Source organism: Lynx rufus, unplaced genomic scaffold, assembly GCF_022079265.1.
Source record: "Lynx rufus isolate CCGP_SWC_20201006 ecotype Redwood Valley unplaced genomic scaffold, mLynRuf1.p SCAF_1, whole genome shotgun sequence".
NCBI classification, from domain to species: Eukaryota; Metazoa; Chordata; class Mammalia; order Carnivora; family Felidae; genus Lynx; species Lynx rufus.
In genome coordinates, this window is record NW_025814823.1 from 136,159,071 (window position 1) to 136,176,546 (window position 17,476).

Genomic DNA, 17,476 nt, shown 5'->3' on the forward strand with positions numbered 1-17,476 from the left:
ACTTGATGTTGAGTTGTGTAAGTTCTTTATATGTTTTGGATATTAATCCCTTATTGTATATATCATTTGCAAAAATCTCCAATTCAGTAGGTTGCCTTTTTGTTTTGTTAATTGTTTCCTTTGTTGTCCAAAAGCTTTCTATTTTGGTGTAGTCCCAGTAGTTTATTTTTGCTTTTGTTTGTCTTACCTCAGGAAATATATCTAGAAAAATGTTTTCGTGGCTGATGCCTAAGAGATGACTGCCTATGTTTTCTTCTGGGAGTTTTATGGTCTCACAATTGGGTCTTTAGGCCATTTGAGTTTATTTTAGTGTATGTTGTAAGAAAGTGGCCCAGTTTCATTCTTTGGCACGTAGCTGTCCAGTTTTCCCAGTGGCATTTGTTGAAGAGACTGTGTTTTCCCCATTGCATATTTTGGCCTCCTTTGTCGTAGATTAATTGACCATATAAGTTTGGGTTTGTTTCTGGACTCTCTGTTCTGTTCGATTGATCTATGTGTCTGTTTTGGTGCCAGTACCGTACTATTTTGATTACTTCAGCTTTTTAGTATATTTTGTAATCTGGAATTGTGACACCTCCAGCTTTCTTCTTTCTCAAAACTGTTTTGACTGTTGGGAGTCTTTGTGTTTCCATACAAATTTTGGTATTATTCTAGTTCTGTGAACAACGCTGTTGATATTTTGATAGGGATTGCATTACATCTATAGATTGCTTTGAGTAGTATGGACATTTTAACTATATTGGTTCATCTGATCCATGAGCATGTAACATCTTTCCATTTGTTTGTGTCATCTTCAATTTCTTTCATCAATTTTTTTATGGTTTTTGGAGTACAGGTCTTTCACCTCTTGGGTTAAATTTATTCCTTAGGTATTTTTTATACCTGTTGGTGCAATTGTAAATGGGAATGTTTTCTTAATTGCTCTTGCAGCTACTTTATTATTAGTGCATAGAAATGCAACATGGGTGGCTGGGTAGCTCAGTTTGTTAAGCGTCTGACTCTTGGTTTCAGCTCAGGTCATGATCTCATGGTTTGTGAGTTCATGCCCCACATCGAGTTCTACACTGACAGTGTGGAGCCTGCTTGGGATTTTCTCTCTCTCCCTCTGTCTCCACCCCTCCTGCTCACTTGCTTGCTCTGTCTCTCAAAATAAACTTTTTTTTTTTTTTTAAAAAGGAGTGTTTAAAAAAAGAAAAAGAAATGCCACAGATTTCTCTATGATGATTTTGTATCTTGCAACTTTACTGGATTCATTTATTCTAGTAGTATTTTGGTGGAGTCTTTAGGGTTTTCTATATGTACAATCATGTCACCTTCGAATAGTGAAAGTTTACTTCTTACCAATGTGAATGCCTTTTACTTCTTTTTCTTGTCTGCTGCCGCTACGACTTCCAGTACTATGTTGAATGAAAGTGGTAGTTTCCCTATTTCTTGAAGAAAAGAGACAGACTTTCTAGAACTTGTCGTTGGCAGATCTAGAGTGAGCTCAAGTTAATCTCATGTCATTGTTTTCATTACCAAGCTAAACCAGTAATTTCCTCCTTATTTTTGAAAAGTTGCTCTTTTTCACATTACTAATTTTTGTGGAGTTACTTTTAATTTTTCCCACACCTTATTTCTATTACTTTGTAACAACTAAGTGACTTACCTGGGTTTCTCAGTTATTATTTGCAGAGTAATATATAACAACTTAAAGATTGGAAATGAAATAGAAAGTGTTGGATCTACCACCTGAACTCCAACAGTCAATATTGGGAATCTAGGGGCATCTAGCTGGCTCAGTCAGACGAGCATGTGACTCTTGATCTCAGGGTTATGAGTTCAAGCCCCATGCTGGATATAGAGATTACTAAAAAAATAATAAATAAGTAAACTTTGTAAAAAATGTTGTGAATCTAATTGGCGATGCTTACTGATATTTAAATTTTTCTCCGACAGATCCTTTGGGAAATCCTTCACGTTAACAGTGCATAATCTCAATGTGTGTTACCTTCTAGGACAAATTCACTTACACGTCAGAATGGAATAGGTAGTAAAGTAGAGAAGGAAGGCAGTGATCGTGGACTCTACTGTGTAGGCTATTAAGAATAGAGGCATTGAGAATGTATGTTAAAGGAAAATAAATCTCTTATTAAAGAACTGTAGCACCTGGTGCACCTGGGTGGCTCAGTTCATTAAGCATCCGACTTTGGCTGTGGTCATGACCTCTTAGTTCGTGAGTTCGAGCCCTGCGTCGGGCTCTGTTCTGACAGCTCAAAGCCTGGAGCCTGCTTTGGATTCTGTGTGTGTATGTGTGTACGTGTGTGTGTGTGTCTGTCTCTCTCTCTCTCTCTCTCTCTCTCTCAAAAATAAAGATTTAAAAAACAAAACAAAAAAAGAACTATAGCAGAAATCATCAGTTTAAGCTTCTTAATTTCTTCTGTGATTTTAACATTACATATTTAGTGTGGATGGGTTAAGAGATCCAGTGTCTTTTGGGGCGCCTGGCTGGCTCAGTCTGTTAAGCATCCGACTTCGGCTCAGGTCATGATCTTGCAGCCTGTGAGTTCGCGCCCCGCGTGGGCCTCTGTGCTGACAGCTCAGAGCCTGGAGCCCATTTCAGATTCTGTCTCCCTCTCTCTTTGCCCCTCCCCCGTTCATGCTCTGTCTCTGTCTCAAAAATAAATAAACGTTAATTAAAAAAAAAAAAAAAAGAAGATCCAGTGTCTTTTGTCCTATATTAGTGGTTTTCGAAGTGTGGTGCCCAGACTACAGCATAAACATTACCTTAGAACTTGTTAGAAATGAAAAATTCTTGCCTAACCCAGACCTAGCCTAGAAAAAATGAGATTAGGGGCATCTGGGTGTCTCAGTCAGTTAAGCATAGCACTCTTGATTTCAGTCAGGTCCTTATCTCCTAGTTCAAGTGTTCGAGCCCTGTGCATCAGGTTCCACACTTACAGTGTGGAACCTGCTTGGGATTCTGTCTTTCTGCCCCTTCCCTACTTTGTGCATGAGCATGCTGTCTCACAAAAATAAATAAATAAACTTAAAACGATGAGATTAATCTTTCTAATGTGGGGTGGAACAATTACCATGGATAATGATTCTGCCTAATCACATCAGGATAAGAGTCAGGTCATTGTGATTTTTTTTTCCTTTTTTGTAATTCATTCTGGACTTGTTAAGCTAACGAATTGGCATCATTTGTGTGTTGGTAACAATACTGATTTGATTGTTTACACTAACAAGGTAGTCATTACAGGTTAATAGTATTTAATTAGCCCAATAAGTATTAGGTAATTTTATATCTGATATTTTTCTTACATTTCTTTCCCCTTTAAATTGCAGGCTCAATGATAATTGTATCTCTTGGGTTTGTTTCTGTAGGTTAAAAATATTTCTGCTGGCACACAAGACATGCCTCCTCCCCCTTCTGACTATGTGGAAAGAGTGGACAGCCCCATGGCCTACTCCTCCAATGGTAAAGTGAATGACAGGAGGTCATATCCAGAGTCTTCCTATAAATCAACACCGTAAGTAGCAGCTTCCTTCTTCAGGTAGAATGAGTCTAAACAAAAATGAATATTTGCTGGTGTTGATAAATCAGTTCTTGTTGTGCCATTTGCCTTAAAAAACAAACAACACAAAACAGAAAAACACTTTCCCAAAGACTGGAGACTGATGTTGGCCTTGTTGGTGGAGGCTTGCAGCTACTTGGAAGATGAGGGGAGAGGGGCAGTGAGTTGGTGGGGTCTTTCTCCCCATCTAAGCTGAAAGTGCGTCTTTTTTCTCTCGTTGGTTTAATAGAGAAAGGGTAAGTTGGGTTTTTTTCCACTCTAAAAACATGGTTCTCTTTCTGATTCTGGTTTTGAGGTTGAGGTGAGGGTCAAGGACGTTACTGATAGTGGAACTGTGTGTGGTTGTGTCTCTCCTTGCCTGTCACTGTTAGAGCTCATTTAATGGAAAGGGAAGATTGCTGGTTGATCTACCCTTAGCCACAGACATTTTTATTAAAGGAGCAGACCTTGTTTGAATTCAGGAATTCTGAGATCTCACTTGCTGTGCTGGATCCTTCATGTCCTGGGGGATGTGAAACTGATGAGGCCTCCACGTTCAGAGTTACAAGTAGTGTAAAAAACCTCACAGTGAGTTTCTGGCCCAGAGTAGCTGCCATTATGGTTACTGAAATGGTATCTCCATGGTGGTTTTAGTTTACCCTAAAGCCTGATTCTAATTCATCCTAATGACTAGTGAAGGAGGGGGTTTGGAGAGACTGTTACTGACTGGATGTGATTTTTGCCAGGGGATGATAAATTGCTCTTCTTTTTTTCTTTTTTTAAAGATTTTTTTTAATGTGTATTCATTTTTTGAGAGAGCGACAGAATGAGAATGTGGGAGGGCAGACCGAGGGAGACAAAGAATCCCAAGCAGGCTCCAGACTCTGAGCTGTCAGCACAGCACCCCATGTGGGGCTCGAACTCAGGAACCGCAAGATGATGACTTGAGCCAAAGTCGGACACTTAACCAACTGAGCCACCCAGGCACCCCTAAAGATTTTATTTATTTATTTATTTATTTAATTTATTTTTTTAACGTTTTATTTATTTTTGAGACAGGGAGAGACAGAGCATGAACAGGGGAGGATCAGAGAGGGGGAGACACAGAATCTGAAACAGGCTCCAGGCTCTCAGCTGTCAGCACAGAGCCCGACGCGGGGCTCGAACTCACGGACCACGAGATCATGACCTGAGCCGAAGTCGGCTGCTTAACCGACTGAGCCACCCAGGCGCCCCTAAAGATTTTATTTTTAAGTATTCTCTACACCCAGTGTGAGACTCAAACTCATAACCCCAAGACTGAGTTGCATGCTCCACTGACCGAGCCAGCCAGGCGCCCCATCTTCTTATATATGTAATTCTAGAACTCCAAATTCCTTTGTAGACTGAAAAAAAAAACAAAACAAAAAAAACACCTTTCCTTTAATTGCTTTGATTGTTTTACGTTAAAGGTGTATCTGCTGGAAAACTTTCAAAGTTTTATCCACAGCTCCCTGCCCCACCTCCTTTTAACGGGGCAGTTAATATAGAGATCAACCCTGAGTGTGCGGTAGTTTGGGCGCCTAGAACCCCTTAAGGTGACACCAGCAGCTGAGTTAATTATGGACTCAGTTTGAGACAGTAGGTTTTATTATTACCCTGGAGTGGAATGTGGGAAACACACTGTCAGTTTGCCTTACCCTCGATACATATTTTGTTTTGGTCTTCACAATTGACCTTCCTGTTGCTATCAGTTGTGAATGATTTGGAGGAGAAGCATTTTCTCTCTTCTCCTTCTGTGTGGATTTTGACACAAATCCAAAGCACTTGAGGCTGTGAGGGGCAAGGATATACCCGGTAGAGACACAGTCCTTTTAAAAGTTTCAGGCTAGGAGTTGCGTGACTTCTGTGCATACATGAGAAATATTTATAATGCATCCTGTGGCCAGCTGTGTCTCTTAATTGTAAAGCCTGAATGGTTACATAGCATTCCACATGCTGTCTTTTCATGAAAACCAAGATATTTTCACAAGTTCATTTGGAACCATTGAAAAATCTTAGCTTAATTCTTGAATAAGCCAGTACCTTTGTAATGTAAAATCTTAAATGGACAGAAGGATAGCTTTTGTCCCCAGCTACCTAGTTCCTCTTCCTAGGAGCAGCTGGTGTTACCAGTTTCTTTTATATAACCTTCCAGAGGCTATTTTAAAATAAATATGCTGGCCAAAATGTACATTACTTATATTTTCCTTTAAAAAAATACAAGCATAGGGGCTCCTGGGTGGCTCAGTCGGTTGAGCGTCCAACTTCGGCTCAGGTTATGATCTCGTGTTCCATGAGTTCAAGCCCCGCATCAGGCTCTGTGCTGACAGCTCAGAGCCTGGAGCCTTCTTCAGATTCTGTGTCTCCTTCTCTCTCTGCCCCTCCCCCGCTTGCACCCTGTCCCTCTCCCTCTCTCAAAACATAAATAAACATCAAAAAAGAAAAAAGAAAAAGAGAATGGCATGATCTAGAAACTCAGAGGCTAGCAAGGCTCCTGTTGTTCTGTGGGCTTTACTGTCAGTAGAGCAGAATGGTCATCCACATTTTCCAGGCTACGCTAACTGAACTTTCAGCCTAGGATTTGGAAAATGGAATGCCCTCTTCCAAAGCTTACATATACAACCTGTTGAAAGTTTCTTGATTAGCCCTTTTTGGATCATTGTCTTTCCTGAGGCCAGGGAGATGGAGTTGTCTGATGGACAAGGCTTAGATATTCCCCCCGATAATGGTGACAGTTCTGAAGTACCATGTACCTCATGGACATTATGCTCATAGGACACTGATATTGATCATGCATTGTTTCTCTTCCCTCGCTGATACTGGGTGTCATCAGAATTCTTGTGAAGGTGTTTTCAATTCATTAATGATCCTGAACACCTGCCAGGTACATAGTAGGGTAGCTGCCCCTGGAATAGCAAATCCTTGTTGTCATGGAGGTTGCAATCTATCAGGGACAGAAGACAGTGCACAGTAGCTACACTGAGAGTCAGGACAAGATAGGAACACTAAATGCATGTGAGAGGGTGTGTGTGTGTGTGTGTGTGTGTGTGTGTGTGTGTGTGAATAAAACAAATGAATAAAAAAGACAATACAAAAGGGTGAACTTCTGGACTTGGATACTGAGTTGGATACCAGGGAAAGTATACAGTTGGTTGCCTCTTCTGGGGTATGCAGATTATGACCTAACAGGATTTGTATCTAAAAGTGGGTTCAAGGGCACCTGAGTGGCTCAGTTGGTTAAGTGTCCGACTCTTTCTTTCTTTTTTTAATGTTTATTTATTTTTGAGAGAGAGAGAGAGAGAGATAGAGAGTGTGAGTCAGGGAGGGGCCCAGAGAGAGGGAGACACAGAATCCGAAGCAGGCTCCAGGCTCTGAGCTGTTAGCAGCCCGACGTGTGGCTTGAACTCAAACTGTGAGATCATGTCCTCAGCTGAAGTCGGACGCTTAACTGACTGAGCCACCTAGGCACCCCTAAGTGTCCGACTCTTGATTTCAGCTCAGGTTATGATCTCACAGTTTCTGAGTTCTAGCCCCATATCAGGCTCTCTGCTGACAGTGCAGAGCCTCTCTTCCTCTCTCTCTCTGCTTCTCCCCTGCTTGTGCTCTCTCTCCCTCTGGAAATAAACTTAAAAAATAAAAGAAATAAAAAAGAAATAAAAGTAGGCTCAAAGATTATTGGCAGTACAAAAATTCCCTAACTCTTGAATTTATATATATTTGCTAAGCATTTTGTTTTTAGGTTTTATGCCGTATCAAGTAAGTTATCCTCTAGCGTTTCAAAGTATGTAGGAGAATGGGAGGTGGAAAGCTCCCACAGTCGGGATTTATAATATAAGTATCTAACACAATTATGAGAGGATGCCCATTTTAATGTTTTAGGTTTTGTTCTTTTCTAATTTGTTTTGCTTTTTAGTTTTCTCCTCCTCCAGTCCCTACTCCCTCAAATAAGCCTTCTGCATTCCCAAAACGAGGAGCATAATACCAGGCGGTTTTGGCAGAGTGTCTAGGAACTTGTTACTCATTGACTCATGGAGAAAGTCACATTTTCCCTCCTTTAGATGTAGCGTTAATATAGCACCCTAAGCCTCAGGAACCTGAATACATTCCAACAGAAGGAATAAATCACACCACCACCCCCAACTATGCACACACATCCCAAAGCTTTAGGATTCTGCAAGAAATTACTAAGTGTGATTAGAAATCTGAAGACTTTGGGGCACCTGGGCGGCTCAATCGGTTAAGTGTCTGACTCTTGGTTTCAGTTGAGGTCATGATCTCACGGTTTGTAAGATTGAGCCCCGTGTCAGGTTCTGTGCTGACAGCTTGGAGCCTGCTTGGGATTCTCTCTCCTTCTCTCTCTGCCCCTCTCCCACTTGTGCATGCATTCACATGCGCACACGCTGGGACTCTCTCAAAATAAACATTTAAAAAAAATCTGAAGATTTGGACAACAGTTAGAATCAAGCAGTTCTGGATCACCTAGAAAATAGAGCACACCTCATAGATAAAGCTCAAGATTATAGTTTCTGTCAGGGTGCCTGGGTGGCTCAGTCAGTTAAGTGTCCAACTTCGGCTCAGGTCATGATCTCATGGTTTGTGGGTTTGAGCCCTGTGTTGGGCTCTGTGCTGACAGCTCAGAGCCTGGAGCCTGCTTCGGATTCTGTGTCTCCCTCTCTCTCTGCCCCTTACCCCCCCCCGCCCTCCCCCCCCCACACACATTCACTCTCTGTCTCTCTCCATCTCTCTCTTTCTCCCTCTTCCTCTCTGTCTCAAAAATAAATGTTAAAAAAAAAGATTATAGTTTCTGTAAGTGGAAAAACAATAAGAAAACAAAAGTCTTCAGACATTTTTCTAGTTGATTTGAATAGCAGGCCGATGGTGGAAAGTCTCAGGCATGACCTTTGTGTTCTTTCATTGTTCTTCTTGACCTTCTTTAGCTGTGTTATCAGGGAAAGTTAAGTTTCGCATTGCTGTTACTCAGAAGTGCTTTACTGTTGCCACAGCTCTTGGTGTTTTATTCCACGTTTGACTTCATATTTATGCTTGCGGCACAAACATTTGCACATAAAATTCCAATGTGGGCGGCGCCTGGGTGGCTCAGTTGGTTAAGTTTCAGACTCGTGATTTCGGCTCAGGTGACCATCTCACGGTTCGTGGGATCGAGCCCTGCGTTGGGCTCTGTGCTGACAGCTTGGATCCTGCTTGGGATTCTCTTTCTGCTCCTCCTCCACTCTTGCATGTTTGCACTCTCTCTCAAAATAAATAAGCATTAAAAAAAAAAAAAAACAAGGGGCGCCTGGGTGGCTCAGTCGTTTGAGCGTCTGACTTCGGCTCAGGTCATGATCTCACGGTCCGTGGGTTCAAGCCCCGTGTCGGGCTCTGTGCTGACAGCTCAGAGCCTGGAGCCTGTTTCAGATTCTGTGTCTCCCTCTTTCTCTGACCCTCCCCTGTTCATGCTCTCTCTCCGTCTCAAAAATAAATAAATGTTAAAAAAAAAATTAAAAACAAAAAAACAAAACAGAACTGATGCAATTGGGAAAATAAGTCTAATGATAACACTTCCAGGCCATTCAGTCTACGTGGCTGCAGGATTATCATAGCAGTTGTTTAAATTTTTAGTCTCTTTCTCTTTAGTTTTTTCAAGATTGTATCTTGAAAAGAAAGTTGATACACAGGAGTCTAAAATTAGTATTACAATATGCTTACCTCTGAGAATCAGCTTCTGAAAGTAGATATGTACGTGCATTTCTCTTGACCGCTTACCATTCCGTGAAACTGGAAGAACCTGTAGAAAAGAATCCTGAGCATTATTTTCCTGCCTGCCTTTTGTGGAGTAAGTCCCTGGCACAGGTCAGGTGAACACCTCTTCCAGATCAGCCTTGGGCTTCCTCAAGTGCAATCTTAGATCCATCCTGCTTAGGAATGTTTACACATGGGCTCCCCTTACATTGGAACCTTAAAGCTACTGGTCTGTCTCAGAGGATCTGAGCTGGTGCAAAACTGAACACGGGAAACTGGGGATCTGCTCCGTGTTGGGAACATGAGCTGCTTACGTGAATGAATGCATTTATGTTTAGATGTCTCTTACTGCTTACTGTGGCTGCTCTTTGTGATTACAGCGCACTTGCTGGCAAAGAGCTGTGGTGTACCTATGACCCCTGAAAAACGATGGCTGTTTTGTTAGGGTGCCTGAGGTGGTGCAGGAGCTTCCAGTGACTTCACCGGTGGACGACTTCAGGCAGCCTCGCTACAGCGGCAGTGGTAACTTTGAGACGCCTTCAAAAAGGGCACCTACGAAAGGAAGGGCAGGAAGGTCCAAGAGGCCGGAGCAGGACCACTATGAAACAGACTACACGACCGGGGGCGAGTCCTGCGACGAGCTGGAGGAGGACTGGATCAGGTACGGGGTCACCTCGTGTTGGAACCACTCACATATCTGTCTGATGGGTCGCCTGGGCCAGTCAGCTTTGGGGTTTTGGCTGCCAAATTGGAGTTGGGTGGTAGGATTTTGTTCCTGCACAGCCAGGACTGGAGATGGTATTTCAAGAGGTTCTTTTCTTTAGTGCTCTTTTGTAATAAAGATTGATGTAGAGGGGATATGTTTGGCTCCATTGCGTCTTAAAAACACTCTCAGTGTCTTTCACAAAATGACTGATGAACTTCACTCTTTACTTGTACCAGTAGTCACCCAAGAAAGGTCTTTCAAATAAATAAAACACAGGTATGGAGGAACTTTTGTTACTGATTATATAATTCCCAGACCAGAGCTATGGCTTTGTTTTGGCATTTACTTATAAGTTAAGGTTTCATGGGGAGACCAGAGATTCTTTTAAAAGTTTAATCCAGAGGACTTTGGCAAACGGTTTTGTAAACAATTAAGTTAACAATTTAGTGTTCTGGCCAAGGTTGTGGTTAAGTTCCTTTGTGTGTTGGTGGTTTAGTTATACTTCATCATCACTAACTATCCTCATGTATGGTGTATAGCCCTTTTATGCCCAAGTGTCCTGAGAAATGGGACACGAATCAGAAACATTTGTGGTCTGGATGGTGGTCAGTCACAGCGTTGCTTCTCGAACTGTGAGAGGTGGGTGGTGTAGCATAGCCTGACATCGCCTCCCTGGTGGTTCTCATACCACACCTTCCCTTCTTCCCACAAGAGTTCTTGCCAAGAGGCACCTGGGGGGCTCAGTAGGTTGAGTGTCCGGCTCTTGATTTTGGCTCAGATCACGATCTCATAGTTTGTGGGATCAAGCCTTGCTTGGGATTCTCTCTCTCCTCTCTCTCTCTCTCTGTCCGCCCCTCCCCCTGCTCACGTGCTCTCTCTCTTTCTCTCTCAAAATAAATGGATGGACTTAAAAAACAAAACAGAACAAAAAAACAGAGTTCTTGGTCACGTTCAGTCATCTAGCTATAAAATACTTTCCTACTTGTTTCATGGAACATCTAAATGAAAAGTTTTAAGAAACTGTTTTCTTGTTTCTCTTTTGAGCAGTCATTTAATTTCTCCCCTCTGTAAAATGAAGATAGGAGGCCAATTTCGGTGTAAAAATTGAAATTCCATATTGCTGTGAAGTTCCTACATCATGTGAAACAAGTCAGAGTGTTTCCTCAGTGGCTTATTAGTGAAGAGCATCACCTGGAAATGTAAAGAATGGCTAGTCTCTTGAGAGATACAAGGGATACAGAATTGCATGCATCACCAGATTATTTGTACAAGGAGCATGCATTTTTGTACATGTACATTTTAATGTCTGATCTTACCATCAAAGGATTTAAAATAAGCCATTTCTGTGGAGGAAAACAAGTTGGAAAAAGAAAAAAGAATCTGAAGATTGTAGTTGGTGGCAGAAAACAACCAGCTACCAGCCAGTTCTTCTGCTGCCGTAGTGATGGGAATGCACTTTGTGTTCCAGTATTCCAGTTTTCACACTTTAAATTCAGGGGTGCCCAGGTGGCTCAGTCGGATGAGCGTCCAACTTCGGCTCAGGTCATGATCTCACGGTTCATGAGTTTGAGCCCCGCGTCAGGCTCTGTGCTGACAGCTTGGAGCTTTTAGGCTGCTTCGGGTTCTTGTTTCTGTCTCTCTCTACCCCTCCCCCGCTCATGCTCTGTGTCTCAAAAAAATAAATAAACATTTAAAAAAAGTAAGATTTTAGACATATTCTATTGTCACATGGTGTTGTATTTTCAGAATAAATAAGTTCCTGTGACTTGAACCTCAAATTTCATAAATGATTTTCAATTTTATTTCTAAAAATTATATTAGCATAGTATTTCTTTTCTAAGTAGGCTTCACGCCCAATGCAGAGCCCAACATGAGGCACAATCCTGAGATCAAGACCGAGCTGAGAGCAAGTCAGGTGCTCAACTGACTGAGGCACCCAGGGACACCCCTAAGCATAGTATTTTCTTTTTTAATTTTTTAATGTTTTTATTTATTTTTGAGACAGAGTGAGTGAGCGAGAGTCAGATGCTTAACCAACTGAGCCACCCAGGTGCCCCTTTTTAAATTTTTTTTAAGTTTGTTTATGTATTTTGAGAGAGAGAGAAAACACAAGTAGGGGAGGAGTGGAGAGAGAGGGAGAGAGAGAGAGATTGCCAGGCAGGCTCTGGACTGTCAGCAGAATCTAATGCGGGACTCAAACTCAGGAACTGTGAGATCATGACCTGAGCCAAAATCAAGAGTCCGTCACTCATCCAACTGAGTCACCCAGGTGCCCCTAAGCATAGTATTTTTAAAACCATAACCAGTGATGTAGAAGTATAATCATTCATTCTTTTTCTTTTTTTTAAAGTTTATTTGGTTATTGATTGAGGGAGAGAGAGAGAGAGGAGAGAAATCCTGAGCAGGTTCCATGCTGTCAGCTCAGAGCCAGATGCTGAGCTCGAACTCCCAACCCATGAGATTATCACCTGAGCCCAAACCAAGAGTTGGACGCTTAACATTTTTTAATGTTTATTTTTGAGAGAGAGGGGGCGAGTGCGGGCAAGGGAGGGGCAGAGAGAGAGGGAGACAGAGGATCTGAAGCAGGCTCCTCGCTGACAGCAGAGGGCTCAGTGCGGGGGCTGGAACTCAGGAACCGTGAGATCATGACCTGAGCCGAAGTCAGACCCTTAACCAACTGAGCCATTAAAGCGCCTCTAAGTAGAATCATTCTTAAGAGAACTCACTTGCTTCTCACCTTCCTCTCATAAGCAAGAAAAAGAAAACAGGAGAATGTCACTCTCACGTCCCACCAGCTTTATTGTCTTGGCTGAAGAAATACTGGATTTTATGTCTGCTGGAGTCAAAAGTAGTCATTTTCTCACTGAATTTTTAGGGAATATCCACCTATCACTTCAGATCAACAAAGACAACTCTACAAGAGAAGTTTTGACACTGGCCTGCAGGAATACAAGAGCTTACAGGCAGAACTTGATGAAATCAATAAAGAACTTTCTCGTCTGGATAAAGAGTTGGATGACTATAGAGAAGACAGTGAAGACTACATGGTAAATTCAAACCTGATAATTGTATATTATATATGATGTCATTCTAATTTATGAAGATACAGTATCCTATTAATGTTGATTCAGATTTTGCTAGTAATTTTTAAATTGATTGATTGAGAAATAATTGAAGTCCAGTCTCAGATGAAAGTCTTTCCAAATTGAAGAGTGTACTAATGTAGTTAAGTAAGAAATAGAAAACAAAAGGCTATGTACATATATCCCTTCCTGTTTAAAATAGCTGGATTATTTTTTCTATTTTAAAACACTGTTCATTCTTTCTGTAAACTATTAAACATTACAGAATTGGGTACAGAAAGATAAACTACCTTAAATTCTGCCTCCTGACTGTCACCAAAATGTTTGTTTAAATATCCCCTTCATGCAAAAGTGCACCTAGACACATACCGTCTTTGATAAAAAGTTATCTTTTTTTTCTCCCCAGCTGAGGTTACGTTTGTCCATGAAAGTTACTCTTTCCTTTTTAATCCCCCTTTCCATACTTTCATAGTGAAGGAAGTCACTATGCATAGATCACACCTAAGGAATGGAGAATTATGTTCCAGCTCTTTAAAGACCGTGTACCTACACAAATTATTTGGAATTCTTGTGCATGAGAAATTGGTTACTTCCTTCCATTTACTTAATCATTCACTTATACCAGTATTGACTCATACATATATCTATTTTATACGTTGGGTTATAATCCAATACTACTTTACTTTGTTGCTCAAATTATTTATGTATAATATAACACGTTCACTTAACGATATATGTAATATGCATACACGGGGTAGTTACTGGGAGCTCAGACCAGTTTCATAACGGGGTATAACTAGATGAGAGCTACACTTGACAGAAGATCTCTGTGGGGTCAGCACGGCCCATGGACCCGCATGGGGAGTGATGAGAAGCAGCAGAACCATTACCTGTCTATGGGAATGGAATGTGAGGAATAGGTCTTAAATTCCTCTGTCCTGGCTTCCTCCAGGCTCTCTTGCTGACTATATGAATAATAGCTTTAAGGACCTAAAGACTTCATTATTTTAATTTCCTGTATTGGGGGTATTGTTGGCAGTTTTAGCTCCAGAATATATCATCAGGAATGTCATTTTTGAAAGAGAAGATTCCCCCCTAAACATATTCTATTGTGTTTCTCCTTGATAGGCTGCTGCTGATGAGTACAATAGATTGAAGCAAGTGAAGGGAGTAAGTATTCCAGATTGTAAGATTCTTTCAGAGAGGATGTTTCTAGTATGTGTTTTTTATTTAACCTTTGGAATGACTGTGAATACCTAGTCACACAAGCACTGATTATGACAAAAGGCCTTATCATTACAAGGTGAAAACTGTACCTGAGAAGTTAGGACCTTAATTTCAGTTGTTTGCAACCATAGCCAATACTGATTTTTTAAGATTATTTCATTTTTTTAATGTTTATTCTTCAGACAAAGAGAGAGAGAGAGACAGAGCACGAGCAGGGGAAGGGCAGAGAGAGAGGGAGACACAGAATCCGAAGCAGGCTCCAGGCTCTGAGCTGTCTGCACAGAGCCCGATGTGGGGCTTGAACCCACAAACCATGAGATCATAACATGAGCCAAAGTCGGACGCTCAACCGTCTGAGCCATCCAGGTGCCCCAAGCTTTTTTCTTTAAAGTTGAAGTATACATACAGAAACTTGCACAAATTCTGAGTGCACAACTTGGTAAATTTTCACCAACCACCATATACCTTTGTACCTGGCACCCAGATGAAGAAATATATTTCCTAGTTTCCTAGGCAACCCCCTCTGGAACTCCCCTCCAATTTTTACTCTCCCCACAGATAACTACCATCCTAATTTCTAACATCATAAATGAGTTTTGCCTATTTTGAACTTGATGTAAATGGCATCTATAGTATGTATTTTTCATGTGTAATTTCTTTTGCTCTTTTTGAATACCCATCCATATTTTTGTGTGTGGCTATGGTTCATTTATTTTTACTTGGTAAATAAAAGACAATTGATTCATCCATTCGTTAGTGAGCCTTTGGGTTATTCCTAGATTATGGCTTTTATAATTAATGCAACTTCAAACATTTTTGAATGTGTGCACATCTGCACACATATGTTAAGGATATATTTGGGAGTGGAATTGCAGGGTCATTGGGTCTGTCTGTCTAACCTTGGCTTAAATAGTGTCAAACAGCTTTCCTGGATTGCCAGTTTATATTCCCACTGAAGTGTGCATATTCCTTTTGCTCCATATCCTTGTAAACACTTGGCGTTATTAATCTTTCTTGATTTAAAGCTTTGTTTTTAAAGGATTTTATATTAAAATTTTTTGAAGTCACAAAACACTGTAATTTTAAATGCAAGAGTTTTATATAGTGGGGCGCCTGGCTAATTCAGTCAGTAGAACATGACTCTTGATCTCGGGGTTGTGAGTTTAAGCCCCATGTTGGGTATAGAGATTACATAAAAAATAAAAAAATAAAATGAAAGAATATATACTAAAATTTCCTGTCTCTTTACCCATTCCTCCTTTTCCAAGTCAACTGATATCGCCAGTTTTTGTTGTACTGATTTTTGTTTTAAGGATTTTATTTATTTTTAAGTAATTTCTACACCCAGCATGGGGCTTGAACCTACAACCCAGAGACCAAGAGTCACATGTTCCATCCACTGAGCCAGCCAGGCACCCCTGTTTTACTGATTTTTAAAAAAAAAATTTTTTTTTTTTAACGTTTATTTATTTTTGAGACAGAGAGAGACAGAGCATGAACAAGGGAGGGTCAGAGAGAGGGAGACACAGAATCTGAAACAGGTACTGATTTTTTTTAGATGATGTGTTAGCAGAAAGGTGAGTCAATTTTGGGGGTCACTTTATAAATCACTAGAAATTAGTATATGTTTTGTAAAACTCAGAAGATATGACTAAGCAAAAAGAATCCATTGCCTGTTTGGTCAGAATGGTCAGAGAAACTGCCAGATCACTGTGCATATTACTCTGTTCAACACCCCAACAATTTCATTTGACTAACATTCTGTGGTTTTTTGGCTCACCTCTGCCTTCCTAGCAGCTAACACAACTTGTTTTTATTTTGTTAAGTTTACTTGGCTTTTTTTTTCTCCAAGTCTGCAGATTACAAAAGTAAGAGGAATTATTGCAAGCAGTTGAAGAGTAAATTGTCGCACATCAAGAAGATGGTTGGAGATTATGACAGACAGAAGACATAGAAGGCAGATGATACCACATTGTTCGAGAGATTAAGAAGTTATTTGACATCTCTGCAATGTTGTCAGAAGGCAAAATGAGTGGATTCTAACCCAGGAAGACAAACCTTTGTCACATTACATACTTTTGGTGGCTTTACTATCATCAGTTTAATATCATCAGTATTGAAGCATTTTATAAGTTGCTTTTGATAATCAACTGGGCTGAACACTCCAATTAAGGATTCTGTACTTTAAACTTCGGCTCTTATATTAAGGACTGACTTTAGGTTGAGGTTTTTAAACCTTGAAGGCAGGTCCCATGGTGAACTGTGCTATGAATTTGCACACTCAGGCAGTGTTTTCTTAACACCTAAGTGCACGCACTGGTTCACATTGGTGATCTCATCCATTCCTCCCAGAAATCTGTCTTCAGAACTGTTATTTATAATCATTTCTTTTCAGGTAGGGAGACTGGGTCCCCTACCCAGTCTCTGGAGTGAAGGCTCTGAAGTGAATCTGCCTGTTTCCTGGCTTATAGTTTTGGTTAAGTCTGTTTTACGACTTGACTCCATTAATTAAAGTCCCTTGGCCTTTCCCTTAGCTCCTGTGGCTAGTGCATTCTCTCAACCTCCCTATTCATTTTTTTGTTTTCTGTGTATAAGTGGTTAAAAGAGCTTTTCATTGTTGTGTGCTCTCCAGATAATAAAGATCATGTAAAAATAACACATTGTGAAACTTAAAGATTGTAAATACATACAGGTATCACTTTTTAAAAATCACAGTTTAAACCTGGTTAGAATTTGGTTGTGCATTCTAAAATTCTTTTAAATCTTTTATGGTTTACATGTGTGTTTGTTTCCTTTTTTTAAACCAACTAGGCTTTTTCATTATATCAGAATATCTGATTATATTGCTAATTCGGTTGTGACTTGGATCGTGTCTTAAGAGAATATTCAAGTTCTGTACATATTTTATAAGGTATTAAACCTGGTGTTTTCTTTCATATACTTGTTTGACATCATTCGTGCTGTTGATATGAAGATGTGGAAAATTACACTCAGTTTTATCTGAGTATATAGTTTATTGCATTAAACTATATTGGTTGCTGTGCTGGTTGCTGAATTTCCCAGTCTTTCAGTTATAAGAAGGCTGATTTGTCTGAGAATACAGCACAATACAACAAAACATCAAATTATTTCAGATGGTGCCCTTGGTCTCACCACTTTTT

At 40.5% G+C, this 17,476-nt stretch overlaps 1 protein-coding gene across 1 annotated transcript in view; it reads left to right on the forward strand.

Annotated features, from left to right (window-relative positions):
• OCLN (occludin) overlaps positions 1 to 16,269 on the forward strand; it is a 44,287-nt gene extending 28,018 nt beyond the window's left edge. Inside the window, exons 4-8 of the mRNA XM_047067446.1 lie at positions 3,370 to 3,515; positions 9,745 to 9,960; positions 12,881 to 13,052; positions 14,217 to 14,258; positions 16,168 to 16,269. Coding sequence (XP_046923402.1) covers positions 3,370 to 3,515; positions 9,745 to 9,960; positions 12,881 to 13,052; positions 14,217 to 14,258; positions 16,168 to 16,269 — 678 coding nt within the window. The remainder of the gene's footprint in view (positions 1 to 3,369; positions 3,516 to 9,744; positions 9,961 to 12,880; positions 13,053 to 14,216; positions 14,259 to 16,167) is intronic.
• Positions 16,270 to 17,476: the final 1,207 nt, after the last annotated feature.